Here is a 13265-nt window from a genome sequence, read left to right on the forward strand (position 1 = left end):
CAGCACCTATGTGTATACACAGTGACACTGAATACTTGCTCATGTTGTTGAGTTTGGAATAAAGGGTTTGTATTACCATGTTGGAGAGACTGATGTTCCCTGTGCCTTCTTTCTAGCTGGAGGTAAGAGAAGCTCTTTGTGGTGGTGTGGAGTTTTTTGCTTTCAGTGGAAACATGGCTATGTGGACATGAGGGTATGGTTAAAGAGTGCCCCAGGACTTGGCATGTCTTTTCTCTTCAGTGTTTGGGGGGGTGGAAAGAAATACCATGCTTAACCTCCCTGTTAAACAAAGTTTTTGTTTACGGACTATCTAACAAGAGACTGAATAATGTATATCCATCTATATATCTTAGGCCCTTTTATTGCCTTGGATGTCATTACCATAGCCATTACCATAGCCATTACCTTTCTATCTTTAACGTGTTAGCTTCACAACAGCCCTGTGAGCTAGGGAAGTGCTGTTATCCCCACTTTATAGATGGGGAACTGAGACACAAAGACACTAAGTGCTTTGCCCTAGGTCAGACAGGACATTTGTGGTGGAGCAGAAAACTGAACCCACGTCTTCCAGGCTAGCACCCTAACCACTGGACCATCTGCCTCTGAATCCATAGAGACATTGTGGATGGAGTCCACTTTTGCTGGCTGTACTTTGTATCCTTAAGGTTTCAGAGAAGTTAAAGTAGAGTAGCCACCATGACACGTCCATGGACAACACAAATCACTGAGTGGCATCCAAGCTTTTGAGGTTCTCCTAAAAATTATATCTTGCATGACAAAAGACTGGTGGCGTTCCAGAGTTCAGGCATAAAAACACTCATCTATGCTGTCTGAATTCAATATCATTTCTCCAGTCAGAGAAACTTCTTCCTTCCCATGTGCCATTCGTGGTATTGGGTCTGTCACAAAACTTATACTTAGAATTTGTCTCACTTGAAGACTTGTCTGGTGTGAAACCTTGTCCTTTTGATTTTATTTACCTAATTAGTGTTTAAACTTACCACATATTGTGGAAATATTTCTTTAGAAATTAAATGACTTATCTAGTACCTAAGAGACCTACTGTGACCCGCTGTAGAGTTAACCAAAGAGCAAAGGGAGAACCGATAACCAGCAGCATTCCTAAAGCTGTGCTGACTGATATCTCAGTGTATGCTCAGGCAAGGGATTAAATTAAGCCAAATTACATTGCCACTTGTTTCATAACAAACGAAAGAAGAAAAATCCATTATTTATGAAGGGGAAATTGTACTGGATATGCCTTACAATTCATGCTCTGTAGCAGCAAGGGTCATAATTAACATTTAAATTAATTGGGGTTTTTTTTGGGGGGGAGTGGATGGATTCACTTTTGTTCATAGTTTTTTTAATGTGTTCCTAGGATGGGAACATACCCCTGCTGCTCGCAGTACAAAATGGCTATGCTGAGATATGTAAACATCTTCTGGATCACGGAGCGGACATCAATTCCAGGGACAAAAATGGAAGGTACAACAAAATAGCTTTGTTGTATTAATGAATTCCATGTAATTGACCTTTTGAAATGAAGTTTTTCTTTTTTCATCATACTTCCCCAGAACTGTCATTAATAGTAAACACTGACAATTGCATAAGAGGTGTCACCTGGCTGTGAGAGAAGGCTTGGTGCATGTGCGGAGAGTTGTGGCTAAAGTAAAATTTGAAAGGGGCCAGCTGGCCCCTTTAAGACAGTCTTCAGACTTCCAGAGTGGTGTAAAATGGGAGCAAATCACACTTAAGTGTCCCTCCTACAAGAATCTGGCCAATAACATTCATATACGCTCTTTTGAAGGCTGCTTGGTTTTCTCCACTGGATTTTTCCCATGTCTGACTTGAGTCCACATTTCCAAGTTGGCTCCAGTAACTACAAGACATGTTTCCAGAAGGCTTTTTCCTATCTAAAAGGCCACTGAAGTACAGTGATGATCAGATGCTGGAAAACTGCAAGAGCAGACACAACAAAGGACTCCACGATGGAAATGCTGGCTTCCCTATAGCTGCATCATTTAGTATATGTTGAATTTTTTTAGGCTCCTGATTTGTCAAAATTGCTTTTTAAACAAGAGCATCCCATGAGCATTTCCCCACTTTTTCTTTTTACAATTTTGTCAATGGAATTTACATTTTTTTAAATGTATGAACTGTTTTATAAACCAGTATTGAAATTGCCCCAGCAAAATGGATTGCCGAAGAGCTTTGGCATTTACACTTTGTAATGCACAATAAGATGATTTAGAGCACTTTACTATTCTTTGGCAGCATATGGGAAAAATAAGAGTTAGCCCTTACTTTGGACTGATACAGACTAAGTGCATTAGAGCAGTGTTTTGTTCTCAGCTGTTCTAAAACGAAAACTAGCCCCTTTGTCCAGTTGCTGAATGACCTTGTCCTTCTTGTGAACCTACAGTGCTGTCCACTCTGAGATCTCTCTACCTTTTGCTCACAGGCTTTCTGTTGACTCTATGGAAACTCTTGAAAGTTCATTGTCCACTTGTGTGAGAGCATTTCATTCCTTAGTAGACAGCACAGTAGTCTCATTCCTGCTCTTTTTAGACAACATTAACAGTGAATAGAAGGGAGGAAGATGGTACTAAATGAGAAACACTGGTTTTCTTTTTGCCCTCTCCTCCTCGTATGAAGACTAGCTGAATGTATTATGTATCCAATTTTGCAGAGATATATAATCACTAACTTATTATGTAAGCTCTCTTAGTATGAAAAAATAAAAATTGGAGTTGTCCAACTCAGATGTCCTGTCCAAATTCCAATTGGGCAATTACCTTGCCCGTCTAAAATCCTCTCCGCAATTTCATTTCAATATGATATTCTGCACTTTCCTCCCTTCCACTACTATTTTAACACACAGCAGTGCAACTGCCATCTTCCCACCATGCTTCTGGCCCCACGTGGTGGGTGAAAGGATTGCTATAATGTTTTGACAAATAGGGAAGGAAACAATTCATTGCTATGATAGTGTTTGCCAGTGTTCTCGTTTGTTTCTTTCAAAGCACAAACTAAAAAACACCCATCTATTAGACCTATTTTCAAGTTGAGGGCAGAGTATTTTTCACAAGAGGGTAAGCAAATGGTAGTATGTGGTAAAGTACTTTTGATAAAACTCTTCATCCCTGCAAATAACTTGGAAGGATTTTTAAAAAATACAGTGTACTCCTGCTGCATGCAATCCACTATTCCAAGCTCTTAACGCTGTTTGTAGGTTGCCTAGCCTTGGATTTGGGATTGACTGCTAAGTCTTTTGTGGGATAACAAGATATTTGGTTTTCTAGAGGAGATTTGAGCTGTCCTCCCTAACTATGCCTCTTATTTATTCTCACAAGGGGCTTTTCAATTTATTTTGCTTTTGGGCTGAAATGAGTAAATGTCCATGATAGTATCTGCGTTCATTTAAAAGCAATGAGTGAAATGCAGCTGTATTCAAGTAGATGCTCTTGTACTGCACCATGACTCTCAGGGCTGTAGTTTGATCTTGGCTCTGGCATCTGACAGACTTTCTAATCAGAAGCTGCTTCTGTGCCACTCCTTTTGAGAACAGGACAACCTGGTGATAAAAGCTGCCAGTCAGGTACCTCTTCTTGGAAGTGCAGTGATGAGATGTAAGATGTAGCAAGGTTCAGAATGTCAAATTCCTCAAAAAGGCCCTGGGGGTGGGGTGGGGGGGAGCAGGGGCAGGTGTGTGGGGAGAAATGAGGAGAGAAATTGTGCATGTTGATTAAAAAAAAAATATTGGATTTTATGGATGTTTGTCCATGACACAGGATGTTTTCCCCCAAAAAATCATATGACAAAGCTACAGCCCTAAGGGTAGAGTCTTCACACTTGGGCTCTGTGTGTTTTCTCTAGAACTGCTTTGATGCTGGCTTGTGAAGCTGGAGGCCTTAACATTGTGGAAACCTTGATTAGAAAGGGTGCGGACTTCAGCCTTGTAGATGCCCTTGGACATGATGCCCTACATTACTCAAAGCTCTCTGAGAACGCCGGGATTCAGAGCCTCCTCCTGTCGAAGATCTCGCCAGATGCCGGTATGGGAGAGGAAATAATGTGTCAGTTTTAACTGACCAGATCTGTTTTCAACAAGAAGTGAATTTACTTTTTGCAATATCTTGAAATGAGCTAGTTCTCGCAGATAATGAGCATGGCTGTTTAACTTAGCACTGCACCAGTTTGCTAGGTGCCTCCCAAAACGCAGAAGTGATCCCTGCTCCAAAAAACGTGTAAGCTAGTATCCCAGGGGGCTAGCAAAGCAATAGGGAGCAGCTACGAGGAGGAGGAACAGAGGGAAATTACTGCAGTAACATAGCAAGGGCTAGCACACAGCATGGAGTTGGGCTTTTTATTCTGTGAAAGGAATAAATTATAGTTCTTAGCTGGCTAATTTTGTTTATGCTTCCCAGTGATGGATGTCATGGAGAGGCTCTAATGTAGAGAGGGGAGTGGCCATGTGGACTCTCTCAGGTAGGGTATTCCAAGAACACCTCTACCCCGATCATAACGCGAATTCAGATATAACGCAGTAAAGCAGCGCTCCGGGGGCGGGGGCTGCATGCTCCAGTGGATCAAAGCAAGTTCAGTATAACGTGGTTTCACCTATAACGTGGTAAGATTTTTTTTGGCTCCCAAGGACAGCGTTATATGGGGGTAGAGGTGTATGTAGGCAGCATGAAAGAAATGCAGAAGACTTGTTGGAGAAGCAGACAAATGGGATATCCAGGCTGGCATTGCAGGCAGTCAGGGGTGGGGTGGGGCCACGCAAAGACATTATTGCTTTTTTTTCTTAATGGTATTTAACATAAAAACACTTTTTCCCCTGCTTGCTCTACAGATACGAAGTCACCAACAAAGCCAAAGCAGGTATTTGTCTCTTATGTTGCTTGAAAATATTCAGACTATACGGGTTTGTAACTTCCTGTGAAAATGATAAATGGCATATGCTTAAAAGCACTAATAAATGTCACTCTGAGATTTACCTGTAATTACAGTGTTCTATAGTATGAATGTTCAAGTTGCTCATAGTAGAAGCATATTGCAGAAACATATTGCTTTAATAAGCTTTTTTTTTAACATGGCCTCTTACAAGATTCAATAACCAATCAGCTTTGGGGAGGCAGGAAAAGGGTGCTGGGGGGAAGGGTGTGGTTCTGTGGTCGGGAAGAGGAAGCACAAACTCTTGTGGAAAAACTCAAGAGTTTCGGCCCCAAGACTGGACTTTCTTACACCTTGATTATGGAGACAAGCAGAGGCAAAGCTTTTCAGATTTTCAACATGAAACACATATTCCAAGGTTACAAGGTGTATTGCTGGGTTGCCCTTTGCGGGAGATCCCAGTGGTGAAAATCCCACCAGGTTGAAGCAATAAAAATGCCCTAATAGCACTTATTAGGGGCATAGTATTTTGGAGGGTGCACACCCCATTAAAGGGAGAAGCCATGGAGTGACTGATTCAGGCACTCCCCTTATGGAAGCAATAGGTCTTTCAAGCTGTCCAAACGCAAGAGTGGTTGACGGAGAGGAAAAATAATGTCCATTCATGGTCACTTAATTAAGCCGTGAACAAGTTAAGTATTTGAGATTACTAGTAAATGCTAAACCTCTCATCAGCTTGTGCTTTTTCACTAAATCTTTGTTTTTGCTGAAGCATGAATTGCAAGGGGGGCGGGGGGTCATCCTTGTCTTCAAGCATGCCTAGTATCTTGCCTATTATAGCAATGCAGTTATTGTGGAGAAGATTGAATGAGACAAGGAACAAACTGCTCAAGTTATGTGGGATTTTTAATAAAACTGCTTACTCGGACTTTACTAACCAAACTAACACACCTCCATTCTCTGGCCTGTGAAAATTTCAGCATGACCAAGTCTCTAAATTAAGTTCAGAAAGAAGTGGAACTCCAAAAAAACGCAAAGCCCCACCTCCTCCTATCAGTCCTATCCAGGTAAAGAAAAAGTCCAAGTTTGAACATTTTGATATTTGTAGTGGGATGGGAAAGATCTACAGAATAATGCGAATGATGCTGGCAAAATTTGCTCGGTGTTGTTTTATGTGTCTGTCTCATGTGTCATGAGTAGATTTTTTTTTCCTGAGGTTAGGGTGACATCTTGAAGGCTACTAGAAATGTGGCATGGTGTAAAAGCTGCACATAAAGGTGGTCTCTTGGAAGGTAAAGATCGTCTCTTTTGATGAATGGCTTAAAATGCACTTCCACATACAGATAGCTGTAGAAATCCAATAAGGGGAGAGAGCAGGCAAGATATATAATATAGGATTGAATTACAGCTTAAGAAATAGGTTATTAAACTGAAACATTGCACATATCTGGAAATAATGCATGTGCGCTGCTGGCTAAGAACAGCATTGAGTAATTAGGTTTGCTCTTTGGTGCTAACACAGAATTATTGCATATGTTAACACAGGCAGTAGAACTCCCTAATATATACACACACACACACTTCTTTTTCAGTTTAGTGATTTGTCCTCTCCACGTTCAGCAACCTCAACTCCAATTGCTGGAAAAGGACAGGCGTTCTTCGCCGAACAAGTATGCAAGGTAGATTTGCTCTTGCTGTTCTGTTGCTTTAACAAACTTCAGCTGTATTTCAGGGGATAAAAATATAGAACTTTGATAATCCACATCAGTGACTGGGAGATCCACTGTGAATGGTTGAATTTTGAGAAATAAATGGTTTGTAATGTGTGTAAAATCAAAGGGCATATGCTTTGTAAACTTATTTTGATATTTTCTTTCAGTAAATGTGATGGTAATTCACAATAAAGGAGTAAATGTTTTGCATCTTAACACTACAGTAGCAAGTTATTTAGTGCTAACAAAGTGCCTGCCACTGTTCATTACATACAATAAAGACAGTTCTTGTCCAAAAGATTTCACCGGGATGAGTAGCCACTTGCTACTGTGTGATTTCAGCCTATGTTACTGAAGTCTGTAGTCCTTTGACATTTTAAATATACAGTACCTTACACACTACATTGCATAATTTGGCGCATAGGCAAAGACTTTCAAAACTGCCTGGGGGAATGTGGATGCCCAGATCACATTAATTTTAATGGGAATCGGGAGGCCAAATTTCTTAAGCTAATTTAAAAATCTGGCCCCTAACTTTTAAGAAATGTTGTTTGGAACAAGACATCAGACCCCAGAGCAAAGAGCCATCCATTCTGCAGGGCTTGACTTCGTTCCATACTCATTTCTGTGAAGTCTAGAACTTCTTGAAGTGAAAGGATTGTCTCCTTGTGTCTCACAGGAAGAGATCAGCTCCATTCAGCGAGATAACAAGGATAGACTGAGTGACAGCACTACAGGTAAGGTGAATGATAAAGCCTTCTTTAATTCTCAAAGCTTATTCTTTTTATCAACTGTCTTTTAGAACAATTTAAATGTAGGAATAATGGTAATGGTATTAGAGAATGGTTTCAGCATTCTCACTCTTTAGAAAAAACTGATGTACCTACCAGTGATTAAACAGTTTTTAGAAATCTAGCTAGAAATAATTCCTTCATTTGGCATATTAATGGTGTCCCTCTGGGACACCTGGCATTGGCCTCTGTCGGAAGACAGGATACTGGGCTAGATGGACCTTTGATCTGACCCAGTATGGCCGTTCTTATGCAAAAAAAACAAGTTCACTCCATCTCAAAGTTGTTATGATTTTATATGAAAGGATATATATGGAGATATATGTATTTCATAGAGCTGGAAGGGACCCTGAAAGGTCATTGAGTCCAGCCCCCTGCCTTCACTAGCAGGACCAAGTACTGATTTTGCCCCAGATCCCTAAGTGCCCCCCCCCGGATTGAACTCACAACCCTGGGGGGGGTTAGCAGGCTAATGCTCAAACCACTGAGCTATCCCTCCTGTAGATAGTTCCTGCTTTTGCTACAGTCACTAAGTCATCACTTCAGTTGTTTTAAATAGTTTAAAACCATTTATTTTAAAGGTGCTGATAGCTTACTGGATATAAGTTCTGAAACTGACCAGCAAGATCTGCTAGTATTGTTGCAAGCAAAAATTGCTTCTCTAACACTACACAATAAGGAGTTACAAGACAAATTACAGGTATGTATTACATTTTTGTGCCTAATTCAAAGCAAAGGGGATCTTTCAGTTCTTGAATAGCAGAACAAAGAACTACTTTGTTTTATAGTGATGTGCTGTGAAGATAAATTAAAAGACAATTTGTAGGTAGTAAGAGTTTCAAGAAATCAAGAGGAAGCTTTGTCTTTGAATATTAAATCATTGTTCGCAGTTCTCATTTTTCCCATAAATTAGTTGACAGCCTTTTTTTTAAGATGGAGTTAATTATTTCAGAACTCTGACTAATGATTGAGGGTTTTCAGAATTTTAACTCTCATAGCTTTTGATCCTTTTTGTGCTACAGAAATCATCCCAGTATTTAGATGATCTTAGCACCTAGTATCTTCATTTGCATGCTGAGCTCTGCTGAAAATCTATCCCACAGTGTTTTCATTGTCCATCTCTGTAGAGCACAGTAAGAATTCCTTACGTAATCTACTCAGTAACATATTGTTTTATAAACACTAACGCTTTTTATGCAGGAAAAAGCACCCAGAGAAACAGAAATGGATTCCACCCTAGATTCCTATCATTCCACCCAAACAGAGTTTGATCAGTCAGTGGACAAACAAAGTCAAACCTCAGCTCAGGAGCTAAAATCATCCTCATTAAATGCAACACAAACTCAAGAGAAGTCAACAAACAATGAGGTAAAAATTAAGCATCTACAAGAAGATTTAAAGGATGTACAGAGGAAATTAGATAATTCTGAAGCAAAAAGAAAGTACTTAGAGACCCAACTTCAGTCTAGAATCCCAGAAACAATTCATTTAAACAGTGCAGATATTTCAGAAAACAGCTCTGATCTTAGCCAGAAACTTAAAGAAACCCAATGCCGGTATGAAGAAGCTATGAAAGAGGTCTTGAATGTACAAAAGCAGATGAAATTGGGTCTTGTTGCTTCTGAAAACAAAGATACTTATGCGGATGTCCATGAACTGAGGGTTACATGTGAGGAAATTGAAGTGCTAAAGCAAGAACTCAAGAAAGCTTTAGAGGAAAGTGAAAGGCATAAAGAGAAAGTGAGAGAGCTACAGGAAAAACTTGAAGAAAGAGAGCAGAACGTTGCTAGCAGAATGTCTGTGGAAGAATGTGAGGAAATGAAAAATTCTTATTGTTTAATAATTGAGAACATTAACCAAGAGAAAGCTTTGTTGATTGAGAGATACAAAGAAGGGCAAGAAGAAATCAAAAGACTACAAGACAAGTTAAATCAGTTGCAGTTGGAATCCAGTGAGGAACCTCGGGAGATGAAAGAAGCAAGGAATAGAATGATAGATGACCTACACAGACAAGTTAGTGAGCTGTCTCGGTTGTACAAAGAAGCACAAACAGAGCTTGAAGATTACAGGAAGAGGAAAGCATTAGAGGATGTAGCTTTGGAATACATTCCTAGAGATGAGCATGAGAAACTGATGCGGGTAACAAATTCATTGAAAGATAAAGCTGAAGATGCATTATCTGACATGAAGTCCCAGTACACACAGGTATTAAATGAAGCAGCACAACTCAAGCAACTGATAGATACTCAGAAACAAAACTCTGTACCAGTTGCTGAGCATCTTGAGGTGGTAACTGCTCTGAGGTGTACGGCAAAGGAAATGGAGGAAGAAATAAATGAACTTAGGGAAGAGCTTATTAACAAGGAAACTGAGATAAGAAGTCTGCAGAAGGAATTGTTGGAGGAAAAAGCTGCAAATAATGAAGCAATGGTGCCCAGAGCTTCATATGAAAAGCTCCAGTCATCGTTAGAAGGTGAAGTTAGTATTTTGTCATCCAAACTAAAGGATTTAATGAAAGAGAAAGAGAATGTGTCCTTACATGCTGCACAATTGAGAAATGAAGTTTTGCAATTAAAAGGGGAAAAAGAAGGTGCTCAAACTCTCCTTGAGGCCAAGGAGCAGGAAATAAATGGACTTTACCGTAAGTACCATCAAGCTCAAGAAGATCTTCTTGACATGAAAAGATGTGCAGAAAGCTCGTCAAAGCTGGAAGAAGATAAAGATAAAAAGGTTAGTAATTCATTAAAGAGATTGGGTTTCCTGAATGTTTAGACCTTGTAAAACAATTTGAGTAATGCATGCAGTTCACAGCTCCATATTAAACAAAGTGTCACGGAGTATAACTTTTGAGTACATCTTTCTGTCTTTCATCTTTCTGTGATCTAAGGTCCCAGAATCCCGTCTTTAATACTGATAAAAGCTTCTTTGGCTAAGTGCATATTTGACCCTGCGGAGGTCCCCACAAGGAGAGCTGCATGATCTGTCACTGTTAGGTGAAATTGTATGTGGCCCGGTTGCCTGAGTGCTTGGACTCCTATTTTGAAATGATGGAAGTGGGAGTTAGAACGGTGAGAGATCCACAGGGAGAGAGGTTTTGCAAACCTACATAAAGATGCACAAGTGACCAAAGATCCTACAGTTCTTATTTTACCCAGATCATTTCACTCATCCCTACTCATCTTTTTCCATAATTGGGATATCTGAGAGCACAGAGTTCTTTTAATAGAAAATGGGCCACAGATGTGGTAGCTGTCTTCATAACATTCTGCTGGCTCTAGACTTGACCCAAGCGAGCTGCATTTCTGTCTTCAGACATCGATGTATTCAGAGGCTGTACCCATAGCGTCAGTAAACGCAATACCTCAGTGGTGTAAATATTGCTTCACATAGGTTGTTAAAGCAATGTGTTTCTATTTGGAAATGTGAGAATTCTGTACAAAAGCAGATTTGCTAGCAGAAACTGAATGCTTAAAATGATCAGGATGATGGAGGGAAATTTGACAGTGAGCCAAGAGGCTTCGGCAGGGACAGAGCCAGAATGGTGGGGGAGATGTAGGCAGGAAGAAGAGTAGCATGCCAGAGATTTGAGGGGGGAAGGAAATAGAGGTAGAAAGGTAAGTAGGAGAGAGATAATTTCTGGGAGAGGCAGATGGAGAGAGCAGGCAGCTGGGAGGACACACATCTGCATGCAGACCTCCCAGTACTGGTGAGGAGCTAGAACTGCCTGCTGGCTTGCAGGGTGGGGAGGAGGCACTGCAGAGCTGGCTGAGAAAGAGCTACAGCCCAGCCATCTTTGTGTAGACCAGGGATCGGTAACCTTTGGCTGGCTTGTTTACCTGCCGCGTCCACAGGTTCGGCGAATCACAGCTCCCACTGGCTGCGGTTCGCCGCTCCATGCCAATGGGGGCAGCGGAAAGCGGCAGCCAGCACATCCCCGACCTGCACCGCTTCCCGCCGCCCCCATTGGCCTGGAGTGGCGAACCGTGGCCAGTGGGAGCCACGATCGGCCGAACCTCTGGACGTGGAAGGTAAACAAACCGGCCTGGCCACCAGGGTGCTTACCCTGGCAGGCAGTGTGACAAAGGTTGCCGATTCCTGGTGTAGACAAAGGGTTGCAGCATGGTGGGAGCACTACAACCCTTTGTTTACCAAGAAGGTGCCTTGTGCCTCAGGTGCTTTTTCAGAATCCAAAAGAAAAGGCACAAATGTTCTCTAAATAAAACATGGCAAAACAGTATTTCTTGCATCCTTTCACATGGACCTTTTTTCCTTGATAGATCAATGAGATGTCCAAGGAGGTTAGCAAGTTAAAAGAAGCATTGAACAGCCTTTCTCAGCTTTCCTACTCAACCAGTGCACCCAAAAGACAAAGCCAACAACTGGAGGCATTACAGCAACAAGTGAAACAGTTACAAAATCAGTTGGCTGTAAGTGTGGGTTTCTTAACTGATAAACTCCGGCTGCTCTCATTGCTAATAGGATGTGAAGCCTTCCTTTCAGTGTTTCGTATGCCCCATTAAAGTGAAGCACAACCACTGAGTAAAAGAAATGGATGCTCAATGCAATAAAGTGAACCCTTTAAAAATGTGCTATAACTGATAGCTGTGAATTCTCATTATTGTCACAGCAATGCACTCTTTCAGCAATAATACAAAACTGAGTTACTGTGTTGCAGTATATCCCCGGAGGCCTCACACTTCGATCAGTCAACTTCACTCCATTTTCTGCTCTGGAGATACAGAAAATAGTGCAGCAGTTCCCAAGAGACTGCATATACAGTATGCAGTTGCTTAAGCTACTGTGTTGAAGTTAAGCATTAATTGGGTTGATAAAATAATGATGGCACCCCTAAAGCAGATGTCATCACATCTCAATACATTTGTTCATTTTGCTGTGTCACAGCTAAGCTAAACTATAGCAGAAATGAGAGTTTAGAAAGCCACAGCTTTAAATGGATATCCAAACCGCTGAGATGCTGGACTGTTAAAGCAAAGTTTAATAGTTGATCCAAGATGTTATAACTGTCATAAAATGTGGTGTACTTGTGTGCCGGGATTCATTAGTACATAGCCAGTGTGCACTGGGTTTTTGTGTTGCTCAGAAAGGTGCAGATTTAGTCATCAGTTAAAATCTTTTTAAAAAATAATTAAAAACTAAAATAAGCCTGATATTTTTGGAAGAAATAATCTTGTGACAAGTTTCTATCCAAACAGGCCCATAGATATAATATTTTAACAAAAAAAGATAATTTTTCTCAGAATTTGTGAATTGCTTTAAATGATTTTAAAATTGTACCTTCAATGGGGCTTCCCATTTACAAGTATAAAGGGCCCAGTCCCGTAGAACATGAATACTTCCAAGCTGGACAGCGCCCCAAAGCATTTTTTAAACCACAAAAAGCTCTTGCTGTGAGTTACGGAGCTGCCCTGGCAGTGCTTGAAGTGGGTGTGTTGAGAGGCCTGCCAGGAGTCGCAGATCTGGCCAAAAAAAAAAAAAAAAGTTAAGAATTGAGCCTGGTTGCTGAGGAGCACACTTCAGGCATTGTCTTACCAAAGCTGCTGCTCCCAGATTATGAAAGACATCTCCCCACCCCACCCTCCCCCCAAACACACACCTTTTTTTCAGATCTCCTTAAGCACCAAGCTCAAGTGAGGGAAGCTCTTGTATCTGAGTTCCCAACCTGCTGAGTTACACAGGTGCCTGTTCTTCCTTCTCCCCAGTCAGGCAGTGGGTGTTGGGGCTGGAATTAGTCCCTTGTAGGAATACTATAGTGGGGCCAATGGATTTAGTAAATCATTTAAACAATAAAACACTTATGTCAAGTCTACACTAAAAAATTAGGTTGACCCAGCTTCATCAGTGA

General features: G+C 40.9%; 1 protein-coding gene across 5 annotated transcripts in view; it reads left to right on the forward strand.

The window, feature by feature from the left end:
* The window catches only part of RAI14 (retinoic acid induced 14), a 129595-nt gene that overhangs the window by 109920 nt on the left and 6410 nt on the right, over positions 1-13265 (forward strand). For 3 of the 5 annotated variants that reach the window (XM_045021695.1, XM_045021696.1, XM_045021697.1), the window contains exons 8-16: positions 1382-1488; positions 3880-4058; positions 4859-4887; positions 5880-5966; positions 6492-6578; positions 7291-7348; positions 7984-8102; positions 8603-10132; positions 11680-11829. In XM_045021695.1, the coding sequence (XP_044877630.1) occupies positions 1382-1488; positions 3880-4058; positions 4859-4887; positions 5880-5966; positions 6492-6578; positions 7291-7348; positions 7984-8102; positions 8603-10132; positions 11680-11829 (2346 nt within the window). The remainder of the gene's footprint in view (positions 1-1381; positions 1489-3879; positions 4059-4858; positions 4888-5879; positions 5967-6491; positions 6579-7290; positions 7349-7983; positions 8103-8602; positions 10133-11679; positions 11830-13265) is intronic. The other 2 variants (XM_045021699.1, XM_045021698.1) reach the window with 2 other exon arrangements.

This window comes from Mauremys mutica, chromosome 6 (assembly GCF_020497125.1).
Source record: "Mauremys mutica isolate MM-2020 ecotype Southern chromosome 6, ASM2049712v1, whole genome shotgun sequence".
NCBI classification, from domain to species: Eukaryota; Metazoa; Chordata; order Testudines; family Geoemydidae; genus Mauremys; species Mauremys mutica.